Raw genomic sequence first — 17,108 nt, 5'->3', positions numbered from 1 at the left:
GGTTTCTTCAAAGTGCACATGTTGTTGTTGTTATGTGCGAAGTCGTGTCCGACCCATCGCGACCCCATGGACAATGATCCTCCAGGCCTTCCTGTCCTCCACCATTCCCTGGAGTCCATTTAAATTTGCACCTACTGCTTCAGTGACTCCATCCATCCACCTCATTCTCTGTCGTCCCCTTCTTCTTTTGCCCTCGATCTCTCCCAGCATTAGGCTCTTCTCCAGGGAGTCCTTCCTTCTCATGAGGTGGCCAAAATATTTGAGTTTCATCTTCAGGATCTGGCCTTCTAAAGAGCAGTCAGGGCTGATCTCCTCTAGGACTGACTGGTTAGTGCACATGTACACAAAAGCTTATACCCAGAATTAAACTTTGTTGGTCTTAAAAGTCTTAAAGGTGCCAGTGGACTCATACTTTGTTATATTGCTTCAGACCAACATGGCGACGCGCCTGGAAAATGGAAATGCTCACAAAATAGCAAGGGATTGCTTCGGGGAGGGAAAGGATGCTTTCCTGATGGTTTTATGTTGAAAGGCAACCAAATAAGTGTTCCTGTGCTAGGCCTATACAGCAAAAGAGTAAGTCCCACTGAAATGTGTTCAACAATATTAACCATGCACAGAGGGATGCATGAGAAAGAACTGTGCATCATTTATACCAGCGGCACAGCAAACAATATTCAGCAGCAGACTAGAGGTCAGCGCAACCATATTGATTGTGACAATCACAACTGCAGTGGCTGTGTGCTGATCACTAGTGTAAGTGATCGCTGTATGAAAAGATTGCTAGCTTGATGAAAGATCAAGGGATCCCATGCAACAGAAGACCAATGTCCATTCACATCATAGTGCAGAAGAACTGCCTACTCACAACTACACTGGTCACTTTCAGAGGGCCTGCTTCAGTTGCCAAAACTTTGAAATTCTCTTCCAACGGAGACTGATCTGTCTCCCTCTGTTGTTATCATCTGCCAGTGGCTGAAGATGTTTTTGTACTCTTTGACATTCCCTCACTAACTCTAATTAGCTCTCCTCCCTGTTTGTGTTTTAGGTGTTTCTATGGCTTATTTGCCAAGGAATACTGGGGTCGCTGCACAGAGAAAGGCAATGGCAACCCCTCTGAGCTCATCTCTTGCCTTGAGCTCCCTATGGCTGAGATCACCATGTCAGTTGTGACTTGGTAACACATTCTTCTCCTTCTATGTTTTCTTTAACTATTTTAAATATGTATTTTAAAATTATATTTTAATGCTTGAAACGTTTGAATGTTTAAAATCTTTCCATATTTTAATGCCTGCCCCCTTGGGGGACACTGAGAGGAAAAATGGCACAGAAATGTTTTACATAAAATAAACCAACAGAAGTCCAAAATCAGCACTGAGTACTTGAGTGCCTAGGTCACATCTGGACCTTTTAATGAACGAATGTATGGATGGTCTCATCTTTTCTGAGATTGTGAGAAGGCATTCCAGATGGCAGCCATTTCTCCATGCTCCAATACCAGGTGGCTGCACAAATGTGCAAGAATATGATATCCATGCAGGCGAAGGTGATATGGTGGTCTTCCTTCACTCAATCAGCACTCTGCTTGCTGGATGTGCAACCACTGGGTTAGAAAAACCAACACAATGAGCCCTGCCCATCTGATTGTAGTAATCTCACAAATCCCACAGCCTCATAGGAAAGCATATTCCTAGGAAGCACTGCATGCACTAGAAGAAGGTCATAGCCAGAACAGAAAAGGGAAAACAAGCCCTTCCTAAAACCAAAGTATTGCCCTGTTTCATCCCACCCCTGGTGGACTCTGCTGTCTACAAACAAAAAACACATTTGCCTGGCATAGCATTATTGTTAATAGTCAATGGAATACATGTTGGCTGGAGATCCAATATTTTCAGGAGGAATGGCCTTACATCATTCAGGCTGATGCTGGTCACTGATTTACGTAACAGATGGTTCAGGAACCCAAGTGCTTCTGCCCAGATCAGCTCCACAAAGACACCAACTTCTTCAGAAAAGGTGCCGCAGCTGATGGCCTCTACTACAAGCATCTGCAACACACCACAGTGGATCAAGTCACTAGGAAGTAATCACTGTTATTAATACAGACTGCTATCTAATAATCTCCTATGGCGAAGCAACAGTAAATTTAGGCAGTTATAACCCATTTTTGAGCCATCTAGTGTTTGCTACCAGGCCTGAAGAAAAATGACCTGTCCCTTTAACAGGGGATTAATGGCTAGTTGAAGGTAGCAGAAGAGGAAGGGCCAATATACGATGGTTTGAATCTATAAAGGCCCTCAGTCTGCAAGATCTGAGCAAGGCTCTAAAGGATAGGATGCTTTGGGGGACATTAAGCTATAGGGTCATTGTAAGTCAGAAGGGGCTTGACAGCTTTTAAGATGCACAATGGAAAATTATTGATTAGCTGATGTTATTTACCACAGTGGTCCCCAACCTGCGGTCTGCGGCCCGGAAGGCCAGGGCGCCGTGCCGCGGTTCCCTTCCCCCCCCCCCCCCGCAGTAAAAAACTTCCCAGACCGCAAGCTTGCGGCCCGGGAAGCTTCTTACTGCGGGAGGGGGGGAGAGGGAATCAGGGCCATGCCGCGCATGTGCCCATGTGCTGCGCGGCCGCGCATGTGCGCTGCACAGCAGCAGCTGCATATGCGCGCTGCGCGGGCGTGGCCATCACCCTGCCGGTCCCCACCCAAAAAAAGGGTGGGGACCACTGATTTACCACTTCATCAAGAAAAGATTCAACTGCCGATTCTAATACATTAAGCCTTCCTTCAAAGGGCATTTAAAGGGCAATTTTTCTTCAGGCTTGGTCATCTACTTGATATGCTACAGAAAAGCAGTTTGTTCATCTCATCCTTTTCTGTCAAAACATTTGCAAAACATACATTTAGAAACAAAAAGAGTATGTTCCATCTTGCAATATACCTAGCACCTACTGTAAACAGTTCTTCCTAATTTCTCCTGTTCTCAATTCAGATAGACAGAATGTGATTGATTAAAGACTGATATCCCAAGTTGACCCTGGCAACAAAAAAGGAGGAGTCCCCAGAAGAGACATCTTCTTTGGCTTCATTGTACATGAGAGGCATATGCAGATTAAATTCCAGTTGAAGAGAGGCCTTACACTTCTAGAGCCAAATATAAATTTATCAGGACAAGAGTTAATAATGGCACTAATACCTCTTGTAGCTTTGTTGAAGCTAAATGTTCTGCTTCATGTGGGAAGTCCTGTCTTAATTCAAAATCCGCCTTCTTCAGCTGTTCAGTACAAAGCTCATAGGCTCTTCGGGCCTCCTCAGAAGTCTTAGTGGGTGCCCATTGTTTTTGGTACTGTGTAAAAAGGCACAAACAGGTCATCCTGTCACAGAAGTTCTAGTCGTCCTGAGCTATGCTGTAACTGGCTGTGGTTTGAAAGGCATCCTAATGGTGTTTCAATACTACGAGATAACTAGACCTTGCCCAAACCTGTCCCCAGTTGACATAGAAATTGAGAAAGTTGAAGTAGCAGGGTCATAGCATACTGGTTTTATCTTGTGTGCCATGCATAATAATAGGGAGTTTTCAGCTACAGTGGCGCAGTTTGTTGGTTGTGATGTCACGGTTAACTTGGTATTCATAAAACAGGGTTTCTCAACCATTGTATCGAGGTACTACAGTATGAGAGGTTACAAAATGGCAGCTGGGGAGAGCCCTCCTACCCATTGCTTGCCATTTCCAGTTCCTATTGAAGAGGAAAGAAAATGTTCTTTTAATTAAAAAAATCTACCCTTATTTGGGCAGGTTGACACCTCCCCTCCCAAAGCAGCCAATGATGGGCCTGGAAGGGAGGGGAAAGGGAGGTGCCCCAGGTATTTAAATCATTGCTGTCCAAGGCTCCTCTCACTTCCTGGGGGGGGGGATGTGACAAGGAGTTGCGGCCAGCTGACATCACTTCCTGTTACCTCGAAGCCTGAAAAACATTTTAGTAGTACTGCCATAGTTAAAAGGTTGAAAAAGGCTGACAGCGCATGGGCTGTCAGTCAAATTTTGACATATGAATGGAATACAAATGAATGCAATGGCTCTTTCTCATATACTCTAACCATCTGCTGGAGTGGAGAAACAGGATTGCAGGGGTAAGCTCTGACTAACAGACTACATAATGTCAGTGGATTGTACATATTGAACCTGTACACATATACCTGTGTACATATACATGTATAAACCTGGGCTACACAAATATGTTCCAATGAGCATGTGCAACTAAAATGGAACTTATTGTTCCAATCCTGCTTTCTCCCCTTCATATGTCCATTCTAACTAGTCAAAATGTCTGGAAAGGGCTAATAACTAATGATATACAAGCTCCAATTTACAGTTCACCTCCTTATGGTGACAGGCATTTCTTGCCCTAACACAATACCATGTCATCTGTCTAATGACTACTGCTAGGAATTTTAATGCAAAGAAAGACACAGTGACTACTACAGTGTGTTGAATGGTGCACAGAAGCCACTGAAGGAAGAAACTAATGTGTGATCATGGCAGAAATACCAACTTACCTTGACTCCATCCAACACACTGTAATGTGTGTGAATGCGAAAAGGATAATCACAATGCTGGAGAGCACACTGAAGTTCAACAACAACATATTCACTATATGCTGAAACCTGGGGAAAATGGAGATTTTGTTAGTTTACAACTGGCAGCTGCTCCCCCCCCCCCCCATATTAGCCTGATGAGCTGTATACAGCATACAATGAAACATTCATTAGAAAACATTTAGGTAATTGACTTGATATGTTGGGTTGGGTATTTTTTGTTAAACGATCATCAATGGAATTTTGATTTGGTGTCATGGTTAAGCGGGGTGGCCTCTAATCTGGAGAACCAGGCTTGATTCCTCACTCCTCTGCATGAAGCCAGCTGGGTGCCCTTGGGCCAGTCATAGTTCTCTCAGAGCTCTCTCACCCAGAACTACCTCATAGGGTATTGTGGGGAAGAGGAAGGGAATGCTGATTGTAAGCTACTTTGAGATTTCTTTGGGAAGTCCCCCTTCATGAAAGACTATGTCCATGCAACACTGGACAAGTAGAAGATTTAGAACATGTTCTCCTGTGTTGCTCTTTTATGCTAAGGCCAGAGCTAGGCTCATCTTCCCTCTGATGACATTTGGGTCAGGGCAAATAGCTGTAAACAACACAGCGATAGTTAATAAACTATTGTCTGCTGAATCACCAGTAATTGCCAACTCAGTAGCCAGCTTCTGCCTGATACTCCAGAGTGTGTGGAATTGATAAGGTGTGCTTTGTGAACTGAGAATTTGAGAATATCTACCTGTATTCTTCTTAAGTCCCATTAAACTCTCCAAGATTAATTCCCACCCACCCTGTTATCCAGATAATTTAGATTTGAGTCCTAATCTGCTTTAAAAAAATTATTTTACTGAATCTACTCGTCATTTACTGATTTCTGGCTCCTTTGCTGATTATCAAGAATACTTATTATTGGAACTTCTTTGCAAGAAGGATTAGCATTGAATCTAGGCCTAGCATCTGCCAAAACAGACTCTGCCTCCCATAAGTTTATGACATAATATATTTTCAAATCAATAAGACTTGAAGGTACTACAAGACCCTTATGTTATAAAGCAGGGGTAGTCAAACTGCGGCCCTCCAGATGTCCATGGACTACAATTCCCAGGAGCCCCTGCCAGCGGATGCTGGCAGGGGCTTCTGGGAATTGGTCCATGGACATCTGGAGGGCCGCAGTTTGACTACCCCTGTTATAAAGGGTCAGCGTGGTTCAGCCTCTGTTGAGGCTCAGCACAGACGGGCTCTACCTTAAAGCCACAAAAACAAGTTCTTACCTTTTCAAGGGCATCATACTTTGCAACCTCAAAGTCTTCAGGAAAATAAGGGATATTTTTATCATTTTTTGAAAACCATCTGAAACCAATTAAAAAAATCAGACTGTTCATTGTTACTGATTGCAAGTACACCTGCTGCATGAAAATCTAATTCAAATAAAGCTCCAGTTTTAATTATGTACTAGAGGTACCTATAGCCTGAAGAAAAAGAATGACCTGCCCCTTTAGCAGAATCTTAATGTTCTGTCCTTTAAAAAAGCCATGAAAATTTCAGGTGCCTCTTTCTACTTGTTAAACCTCTATTAAAGAGGAAAAACATTTTTTCCCTCCAGGTTGTTGGCAACCCTATCATGTATTATTCTGAAGCCCATTTACTTAGAAAATTCAGATGCTGTCTATTCAGAGACCTGATCAAGGTGGATCACAAAGAAAAAGCAAACAATTAAACCATTAAAATCATCATTAAATTGTCGATATTAAAAATAAGCCTATTTGTTGGGACTTTCTAATGTGACTGACGCAGCTGTGTGGCCATAACAGCCTTGGTAAAGATAAATGGTTATGCTGCACTTGATCTCCACGGAAGGAATATGGAATTCAGATTTTACTTTTGCTTACAGATGTTTACAAATCAAGAATACTTTCATGCATCTATGTATGACTGTTTGGATCCCACTTATCCCATGAGGACTTCAGGCAGCACAATAAGTAACATAAGAATTTACAAGAAACATGTTTTTTTTTAACCCCTTGGAAGTTATTCATTCCTTATATAGGGTCAAAATTTTTAATCATGAAAACACAGCCTATAGACAGACTCTGGAAGGGCTAGGTAGGACCTTTCCTGATCGCATGTATAACATCACATGCTGGCAGGGGCTCATGGGAATTGTAGTACATGGACACCTAGAGAGCCACAGGGGTTTGGCCACCCCTGACATATTCAAATGAGTAGCCGTGTTGGTCTGAAGTAGCACAATAAAATCAGAGTCCAGTAGCACTTTTAAGACCAACAAAGATTTATTCAGGGCATGATCTTTCGAGTGCAAGCACTCTTCATCAGACTATGATCTTCCTACATGATAGGGAATATATAGCAAAAATCAGTTCTGCCACATCAGTAGACTGTGTCACAGTAGACTGCTGTATTTGGTTGTGACACAGTCTACTGATGTAACAACTGATTTTTGCTATATATTCCCTGTCATGTAAGAAGATCATAGTCTGATGAAGAGTGTTTGCACTCAAAAGATCACGTCTTGAATAAACCCCTGACATAGACCATGAGAGTTGACAGGAATTGAAAGTCTACTTGCACCTACCTTTTTAAATAACAGACCAGTACACTCTGAGGTTGGAAGGTGGTAGGGGAAGGCTCAAGAAGAAGAAAGGAGTGTAGAAGGACAGAATAGTGAAGAACACCTTGAGGGCTTCCGCTCTCGATTTTTTTGTTCCTACTTCCCTGGGAAGGTCAGACCTCCATTTTGGTAAAGGTTTTCACTTTGGGGGCAGAACAATTTTTTCTCTTTGTCACAGCCTACCTTTAAGGTGGGTTAGGCTGAGAGGTGGCGATAGGCCCAAGGTCACTCAGTAAGGTTCACAGCTCAAGCTGGAAGACGTGGCTGAGCTAGTCACTCTGCAATCCCACTTTCTGTCCACTGCCCCCAAAGTAACAAGTTTAGAGTATGCTGGTTCAAAGAGCACCGAAACATTGCCATTGCTTAAATCCACTTTAAACATCTTAGGAATCAAATCAAATTTGACACAGGGCCAGTTTCCAGTCTCAGACAACACACCCGGTTGAGGGTTTTGTTTTACTTTAAATAATGAGAGCGACTAAGTTAGTTACCTCAGTTCGTCTGCGTTGCTGCTGTCATCGGACTTGCTCTTACTTTTACTCTTGTAGGAGAGGCCATTTTTAGCACAGCCGTTTACCTTCTGACCGTCATCCTCACAAACAGAGATAATTTTCACATCTATTGTTGTGACAACAGATATTTCCCATAAGTTTACAACAGTTATTTACACTCCTATATGCATACAGGCAATTCTCAGCATCAAGAAGAATGTTTAGCATTTGAAAAAGCAATTTTCTTGACTGATGAAACTGCTTGTAATATAAAATGTGCCAGGAATACGCAATCAATACACAGAGAAAACACTAGAGTTTTCTGCTTTATATTCTGTCAAGTTCTGCCATCAGAAAGGCTGTTGTGCATTAGAAATGATACTGTGTAAGCATATAATGAGCTCTAGAGTTCTCTGTACTGGGTATTATTTTCAGAAATTGGAAAGCTAAATGCTAATTGGAAGATTATATCCAATTATCAAGCATGAAAGGCAAGTGTAGGATACAACATTGTAATTCACTTGTTTCAGTGGGCTTTAGACTAGAGTGACTCTGCATAGGATTGCATAGTACGCAACCTACGTCATAAAAAGATTGCTACACTTGAAAAATTCTGACAATGGCAGCAAACTGCATTCCTTTGTTATATTTACACTCTGACTTTCCTGAAACCCAGACTGAATACAAAAGATCTTCTATGTTGTTGCTAGGCCTAGCCCTCATTCTTTCAAAAACAGAGACCTGTATCCAGGCACCTTAAAAATATTTTTGCAATGGATCTTGCCTTTGAATCCTTTTAACTTTCCTCCTGTCAAACAAAAGTAGCAGCAACCAACATCCATATGAAAAACAATAAAATCAGGGAGGAACCCAGGAATTAAGTTCACCTTTCAAATTACTATCATGACGGGTATAAGATATAACATTGGAGTTCATTCCCATTTTACATTTCTGCACATTTGTTTTAAAAACAAAAGTATAAAGAGCCAGATAAGAGATATGAGGTGCTGTCAGATTCTAACAGGCCATAACTTATAACTGACAAGCTCATGTTTTGGGCCACTTTCCCAAGTCAAATTGATTCTATTCGCTGGCTTAATGCAGAATTACCGTAACGGTCAAATAAGTAACCCCCAGATAATTTGACCACATTTATCCATGCAACAATAATCTCCAGGCTAGACTATTAGAACACATTCTATGTGGGACTGCCCTTTAAGACAACATGAAAACTTCACCTTGAACAAAATAATCAGCTTCCTTATTAGCTCATACCAACCATTTCATAAATGCTGGTTGACAGCTTGATTCTAAATTTGATTCACGTTGTAGGCTGTTCCCTTTAAAGCTATTCATAGTCTCAGACCTAGGTATCAGAGCTAAAACAATTCCAGAGGGCCTGCAAAATGGAGCTCTTCCACCAGGCCTTTGGTTGAGACAAGTGAACCAACCCGAGCCCAGAGGCTCCTCCCACTATCCCCCACAGAAGAACTGAATCACAGTGCAGTTAAAACTATAATGTTCCATTGTTGAATGTTAAATTGTACACTGTTCTATTTTGGTACAAGTTCCTATTGTTAAAAATGTTATATATTAAAATCTGGGGGCTTATTATATTGTTCTGTATTATGAATGTTTCAGTGTAAACTGCCCTGAGTGGCAAGGGAGGGCAGTATGTAAATATAACAAAATAAAAAAGAACAAATAAATAAAAAAGAATAATAAAATACTTGCATGACTGCCTCTCCTGTGTAACAGTTGTGCTACTCTTTTGCTTAGCCACTCCCATACGGTATTTAGGACGGTCAATGCTAAATCTAAAGCTGGTGCTATTTTATGGAACTTTTTAGCATCTCCTTTGTACAGATTTCACAAGCTGTACAAGGCAAAAGTATTCAGAAGGCCATCTAATTTTTAAGTATACACATTTTTAACTTTTGTAAAGATTTTTAATTGTATATTGTTTCTATTACCATTGTAGCCCTCTTTCTATCAGGTTTCAAAGAGAGGAAAGCTAAAATGCTCTAACAAACGAGCAACAGAGAGAGACACACGGGAGGGCTTAATTATTGCATTCCTCTTTGCTGCAAAGTATGCTCACTTTAAAATGCTAATAATCGTATTGTAATTGCAGAATTATGACAATGAAAAATTGTCATGCAATGGGAAACAAGAGTATTCAAAAGTCTCTCCATCTCCTCCATAAAGTAAAGGATCCATTTCAGGAATGCTGGGGAATCTAATTCTGAGCAGCAGAAGCAGGAAGGAAATAAGCTTAAAGGGACAATTGTGATTTGCTGTAAATTGTATTTTAAAAAATATTTTATACTGTTGTCACCCGCCCTGAGCCTACCAGGAAAGGCAGGCTACAACAAAAAAAACAATAATAATGTGCTCATAAGTGGGTAGGGACACTCTCAGGTGTGAGATGTTTGCAGCCTCTGTTGCTTTGTTTACAACAGCAGGTCTCAACCGCCTTATGGCCGCGATCCCAACTGTGGCGGTGGTGAGAGCATGCGCTGGGGTGGCATGCACAGTCGCATGGTCGCATGCGTTGGCGCACATAGGCGCAGAACAATCAAGGCAGCATGGAGGCGGCCAGTGTCATGGCTCTCCTGCCGCCTGCCGCTGCCCATCACCTACCACCACCTGCTACCGCTGCTGCCGCAGCCACCAACCTAGTGACCCCGTGGAAGGGGCCAGGCGACCCCACTTGGAGTTGGGACCCCAAGGCTGAGAACCACTGGTTTAGAAACATTCTATAAAAGTTAATTTGTAAATACAAGTACTTTCCAAATCAAGGTTACTACTCCACAAAGAGGTTCTCTTACCAGGGGTACTTTCCAAGACCTTGAGGGGTTTGGAGTTCAAAAGGGGCACAAGTCTGCTTTCTTTGACTGAGTTCCATATGAAATCAGCCCCTACGGTGGGTAGCTGCTTCTTCTTGATAGTTTTCAGGTGAAGGGAACTGAGTGCATCAGCATCATCAGTGACAACATGGGTACACTGCAATTAAATTAGGATAAGGTGTTCAAAATACGGAACTGCTCATTTGTCGGACTCTTGCTTGCATGGCACAGAGATGGGGCAGGAGCCAACTGCTTCTTCTATTTCAACCAGTCAATCCACCTTTTATTGGAACAAAACATATAAAGTACAGCTAAAAAGATGCAGCTAAACAATAAGATAAACCATGGAGTTGCACAACAGAATGAATCTTAGAATGATAAAACAAGCCATAAAATATAAAATATAAGATTAGACAACATATCATAGGATCTTAGCTAAGACTCAGGCAATACAATAGTTATTTATTTATTTATTTAGATTTTTATACCGCCCTTCCGTACGGCTCTGGGCAGTTGCATCTGGATCTCTATCAGACAGCAGGAATAGCAAGGTCATAGATTTATTTACAGAAGACTTGGTTCTCAGCAGAGCAACGACATTGTTCATATAAGGGTCAGTCTAACAGATTATGTGAAATAGAATCAGGATAGCCAGAGCTACACAGAGAAAGTCTTACATGGTATGAAATGTGATTAAGCCCTCCCACTAAGACATTTGAGGGAAAAGCATTCATTCGTAGAAGCAAAAAAGGACTTCTTTGGAATGGGACATCAATATGATGTCAAGCATAGGCATGAGGTCCTTGATGCTTATGATCTAGTATTCTCTGCTTAATAATCCAAAAGATACATTTTTCCTCCAAAGGTTCTTCTATTTAAGTTCACTGCCCTACAACTGCAGTCATAAAAATTTAATGATGAATGTGTCAAGAGCTGAAGATGCCACAAGAGTCTTTATGAGAGACACACAGCTTCTTTCCAACCCAGTGCAACTGACCTGCCCAGAAATCAATACAAGACTTACCTTATCATTTATTGAAAACGTTATTTGCCCACCATTTCCTTTAATACATTCCTTCAGCTTGTTCTTCTCCTGAATGGTGATCTTTTTCAGTTTCAAGAAGAATCCACAGTCGGTGAAAATTGGCTCCGGCATCCTGCAAAGGCAAAACCTCAAAGTCAAATGGTTGCCTGTTGTGACTCTGCCATCTGATCCCTGTGAATATCCCCATGGTTTGTCCTTAACTGCACGGATGTTGGAATAGAGTCCAGGAAGAACATTAATATACCTTGCATGGCTGAGAATGTTCCCTAAATGAATAATGCACCTTTGCTTGGGGGAAATGACAGAAAGCAAGAGACAAAGAAAGCTGTGAGTCTTTCTGCTGTCTTGTGGCGCTGCTTCTTTATCTCCAGTTGTGACCTGCCTATGCAGTCATAAATTAAACAAACATTACAAAACATACTGGATGCTTGTAGCATCCTAAAGAAGCAGTAACATTTTATTCTACCACAAACCTTCATAGTCGGCCTCTACAGACACCAGCATCTCCAGTGCTTCCTTATCCAAAGAAAACTGCACTCAGTCGCTCTGCCCTGGAAACCCACAGAACAATGTAGACAAGGAGAACTGTTTGTTTCCTAAAATTGTTAAGTACCACTTGGTCACACCAGGGTCAAGTATGGACGGGGCTTTTTATCCACTCCCAGTCCGAATAAATCCCTCCCCTCTGGACTGAATTTGATTTCCATCTTGACTTTGGCCACTTTAAATTTTCCCTCTGCAACATGCGTAGTGACCCTACCTTCCCCCACGACACCCAGGAGCAGATATAAGCCGTGATATTTGAAAAACTGCTATGGGTGTAAGTGTAGATTTCTGTTTTTGCGAATTAACTTAATTTTCTGTGCCTGCAACACTGACATAGCAAAGCAGCCCTCCCTGACTGGCTAGGGCATTAGTTCAAAGACTTCCTGGTTCCCGGCTGTAAGGCTTCCCTCCCTGTTTTAAAGTGACTGCGCTCCAGAAGCTCATACTTCTCTCAGCAGAAACTTACCTCATTCTCTGAGGGGTTACTGCTGGCTCGGGAGTCAAAAGAGAAGAAATAAAGCACTAATGCCAGCTGGACTTCACCTGTCCCCTCCCCCCTCACTAGTCCAGGAAAGGACTAGTTCAGCTTCATGGCCACCACTCCCCTTCCCCATCTGAACTTCCCCAATCAAGTGCAGAAGGCTTTCTGTTTCAATTCGGGGGGAGGGGGAGGAAGGAGGAAGATTCGGGTTCAAAACTTATCTGAATTCAGCAGGAACGACAATGGAAAAAAACAAAGTAATTGCAGAATCAGCCCAGGACAACCAAAGCTACACCAGTTGTGGTTCTCTATTACTGATCTGTTACAAAAGCAGGAGCTTTGTCTTGCTTGCCCCTGACCATTTCAGTGACGTTTTGCTTATGCTGCTTTGTACATTCAGAGGGGCCAGAGTTGGTAGCTCCATTCATAAAGCAATACCTACTAAATCCAAGCCACATAAATCTATGCAATACGTGTGGCAAATTTCAGATCTGAAGATAGCACAAGCTTTCATAGTGATGCACTGCTTGCATATGTGGGGGAAAAGAATCACACTGAAGCAGCAATCCTAAGAAGGTAAGTTCGGAGGTAATACCCCTTTTACTTGATGTGGTTTACTTCCAGAAATGTGTTCCTAGGATTGCAGTCTCACTCACTCATATTTGAGACAGAACCCCCAAGGTCCTACTCATCAAATGTCCCCAGAAAATCATTTTTCTTGCTGTTTCTTTAAAAGTCATTGTGTGAAGGCCAAACCTAATGCTGGAATCAGCTCTCAAAGGGCCTGAATGGTTTTCAGTGACTCATAAGCCAAATCTTATCCTAAGATAAACAACACAAAAACCAAACGGAGTTCATTTCCTTGGTTATAAAATCACACACATTGTTTTTTTAATACTACAGCAGTGACACTGTACAGGACCAGTGTAGCCACAAGACTGAACCAGTTGTAATTCTCTGTTAACCTCATAACCACTGTTGAAACTGTTGCCGATATGTTATGACTGTTCTTATTTCTATGATGTTCTATGTAACACCCCCAAGACATTCCATGTAAACCACCCTGACCCATACGGGAGGGCAGAATAAAAATCTAAGAAATAAATAAATTAAAAGATCACACATTTTAAAGAATCAAACAATAAAGTCTTTTGTCCTTCTGCTTGATTAGGTAAGGTTTAAGAAGAACAAGTTCTACTGTTATATAGTGGCAGAAAGAGGAAACCAAAACCAAGAGAACAGAAAAACTCCATAATCAAGGGATATATATGTTGCAATTCATGGGGTCCCTGGGCAATTCAGGGTCATTTATTTTCTATCACCTTAGTCCAGTGGCACCTTTAAAACCAACAAAGTTTTATTCAAGCTTTTGTGTGTACGCACACTGCTTCAGATTCCTGAAAAAGTATCTGAACAATATCTGAAGACATGTGCATGCACACAAATTTTATCACTGGAACAAAACTTTCTTGGTCTTAAAGGTGCCACTGGATTCAAACTTTGTTCTGCTGCTTCAGACCAACATGGTCACCCACCTGAATCTATCTTAGTTTTATGACACTATGAAATTTTTAATCCAAAAAAAGTTTTATTCTTTTGCAGATCTGCTCCATGATACAGTTAAGTAGCAGGTTGTGGACAAACAGATCCAACCACAGAGAGGTTATGGAAGAGAAAAAAACGGTAAAGGGTCACAGGGACTCTGAAATGCAGAAAAGCTTGGTTGTGACTAAGGGGAACAACCCTAAGTAGGCCTACTCAGAAGTAAGTTCCATGTTACTAAATGGGGCTTACTACCAGGATGCCTGCAAAACATAAACTGCAAGTATAATTTTTAAAAGCATAAATGTCATAAATGGCCATACCACAAAATTCAAGTCCAATGGCACCTTTAACATCAATGAAGATTTATTCAAGGTGTGAGCTTTCATGTGCATGCACACTTCCTCAGGCAATGGAGCCAAGTTCATAAGAGCACAGATATGAGAAAGTAAATTACTAGCAAATTAGTAAACAGTATCATAAGTCTAAATATACAGTATGATTATTCTTTGCTAGAAAAGCCAACCAGTCCTGTGGGTTCAATTGTCCTTCACAAAAACATCGGGGCAATAAAAATGTACAGTTGGTGATTAATGGCAGACAGTTTCCCATTTGTGAAAAGAAGTAACTAAACGCCGGTTTGTTGTTAGCCCCATCCATCCCCACCCAAGATGGATGGTGTACTACTCCACACCAACACGGCTGTCCACTTGAATATGCGGCAACAGGCAATCTGCCTAGTTTTACTAAGCAAGTTAACGTCTGCAATTTCTCCAAGGGCCAATACGCTCCAGGGCCCCTCTGTCTCTGCACGACAGGCAGAAATTCGGGAAGTAACAGTGGTAGAGCCTTGCCAGACGGAAAGAGGAGATAGCTCACAGTCCCAGCCTGGGTGAGAGCCCACCCCATTGGCGACACTATTCAAAAAAGGATTTGTATGAAAGGATTTGTATGAAACATCGAAAGCGAGACAGGGAGAATTACGCACCTACAACAACGCAGAAATCACAGCTCTGCAGGTACTTCCCAGTTCTCCTGACAAGGCGAGGCTCTGGAAAGCATCTGCGCAACCTCCATGTGAAAGCGCCTCCCAAACACGAATCAGCAATTGGTTCCGGATGCGAACCGCACAATCGCTCACCGAAAAAGAGCGCGGGCGCCCCCTTCTGTCCCACAGCGAACAACCACATAGAAGTTCCGTATAGTTTAGTAGGGGCGACAGATGGCAACGCTCGTGGCGCCTGAAATGCGCCCGTATGACTCCGGCATAAACTTAGTCAGATGCCACATAAGGGGCCACGCAACTTTGCGGGGAAATAAACTGTGTTATATCTCTAAGTACCGCAACAGTTTATTTCTAATCATTTGGACTAGAGTGCTCTTGAGCATGTGCAGAGTACTTTTCTTCTGCGGCATGTTTACTGCCAACCCCTAAAGCATGCCAGGCTGTTTTGCAGAGAATGTGACTGTGGTGGGATGCACTAAAAGGAATTACAGGATCGTCCACTGGAAATATTGGAAGATGCTGGAATGCCCATTGGATATAATTAGAACCAGGAATGCCAGTTGACTTGCAGGGGTTCCATATTACAGCACACACCAAACAAATGAAATTAAAATGCAGAATGGATTCTGAATGAAGGTCTCTGGACCCAGCTAGATTGGGTGAGTCATCAAAGTGGAATGATGGCCCCTGGGAGGAGTAGCCAGTGTGTCCTGCAACAGCAATGAGTCCCCCACCTCCACAGTGAAATGACAGACCACAACCAGCGCTCAGGGACTGGCATGATGGCCCTTAGAGGGAATGACAGTTCCTAAGAATTGGGTCAATGAATGTCAACCCTCCCAGCGGTACCCTGAGGCCCTGGGCCAAAGGGGCTCATTGAGTCAGTATGTGTGTGTCTATGTAGGGGGGAGGAATTGTTGATTGAGGGAGATTTTACAGGGCATTGTCAGAGTTTTGGTGTAGTGGTTAGGAGTGTGGACTTCTAATCTGGCATGCCAGGTTCGATTCTGAGCCCCCCCACATGCAGCCAGCTGGGTGACCTTGGGCTTGCCACAGCACTGATAAAACTGTTCTGACCGAGCAGCAATATCAGGGCTCTCTCAGCCTCACCCACCCCACAGGGTGTCTGTTGTGGGGAGAGGAAACGGAAGGCAATTGTAAGCCACTTTGAGACTCCTTTGGGTAGGGAAAAGCAGCATATAAGAACCAACTCTTCTTCTTCTTCATTGGATTCTATACTATTTTAACTTCTTGTAAACCGCCACAAGCCAGCTGGACTAAGAGAATCAATCAATCAGTTCTGCAGTTGAGAGTAGCAGTTCTGCAACGGCAAGGACAGGCCCCAGAGTGGAATGATGCTCCCCCTGGGTATAGCATAGGGATGCCAGCCTCCAGGTGGGGCCTGGAGATCCCGCAAAGTCACAGCTCAGCTCCAGCCCCCAGAGATCAGTTCCCCTGGAGAAGATGGATGCTTTGCAGGGTGGACTCTGATGTCACTGTTCTTCCCAGGTGCCACCCTCAAATCTCCATGGGCTTCCCAACCTGGAGGTGGCAACCTCACGCCTCTTGTCCCCTGCCAGCGGCTAGGGAGGCCCCTGGCTGCCCAAGCAGAGCACGAGTGTCGTGAGACCGCCCTGGGAATGCACTCATTGCCTTGGGACTGCAATGAGAGGATACACAAAGGCTGTGCAAATTAATAATAATAATCCATCCAGAAAGTGGCGGCCGAACCGTCTTCGCGTCGAGCCCCTCGAGGCCAGAAACGGTCTCCGCCCCAGAAACAGCCCTCAGCCCCGCCCTCCAACTGCCGCCTCTGCGGAGCGCCCAGCGCTGTATTTACCAATCCAACCTCTGTAACGTCTTTTCTTCCCCGGGCCGTTTCTGGGAACTGTAGTTCGCTCTGGGACGGTCACCTTCTTTCGTCGGC

General features: G+C 43.0%; 1 protein-coding gene across 4 annotated transcripts in view; it reads right to left on the bottom strand.

The window, feature by feature from the left end:
* Positions 1 to 17,099, bottom strand: part of PARP4 (poly(ADP-ribose) polymerase family member 4) — a 52,477-nt gene extending 35,378 nt beyond the window's left edge. For 3 of the 4 annotated variants that reach the window (XR_013231740.1, XM_077341634.1, XM_077341632.1), the window contains exons 1-8: positions 15,164 to 15,323; positions 11,586 to 11,718; positions 10,544 to 10,718; positions 7,713 to 7,839; positions 5,864 to 5,942; positions 4,557 to 4,664; positions 3,196 to 3,345; positions 1,911 to 2,048 (exon numbers count right to left, since the gene is read on the bottom strand). Coding sequence is in view for 3 of the 4 variants with exons in the window: in XM_077341634.1 (XP_077197749.1) it covers positions 1,911 to 2,048; positions 3,196 to 3,345; positions 4,557 to 4,664; positions 5,864 to 5,942; positions 7,713 to 7,839; positions 10,544 to 10,718; positions 11,586 to 11,717 (909 nt within the window). In the remaining variant the exon portion in view is untranslated. Of the gene's footprint in view, positions 1 to 1,910; positions 2,049 to 3,195; positions 3,346 to 4,556; positions 4,665 to 5,863; positions 5,943 to 7,712; positions 7,840 to 10,543; positions 10,719 to 11,585; positions 11,719 to 15,163; positions 15,324 to 17,021 lie in introns of those variants that run through there. The other variant, XM_077341633.1, reaches the window with a different exon arrangement.
* Positions 17,100 to 17,108: the final 9 nt, after the last annotated feature.

This window comes from Paroedura picta, chromosome 6 (genome assembly GCF_049243985.1).
Source record: "Paroedura picta isolate Pp20150507F chromosome 6, Ppicta_v3.0, whole genome shotgun sequence".
Lineage (NCBI taxonomy): Eukaryota > Metazoa > Chordata > Lepidosauria > Squamata > Gekkonidae > Paroedura > Paroedura picta.
This window is presented reverse-complemented; position numbering and strand designations above follow the sequence as displayed.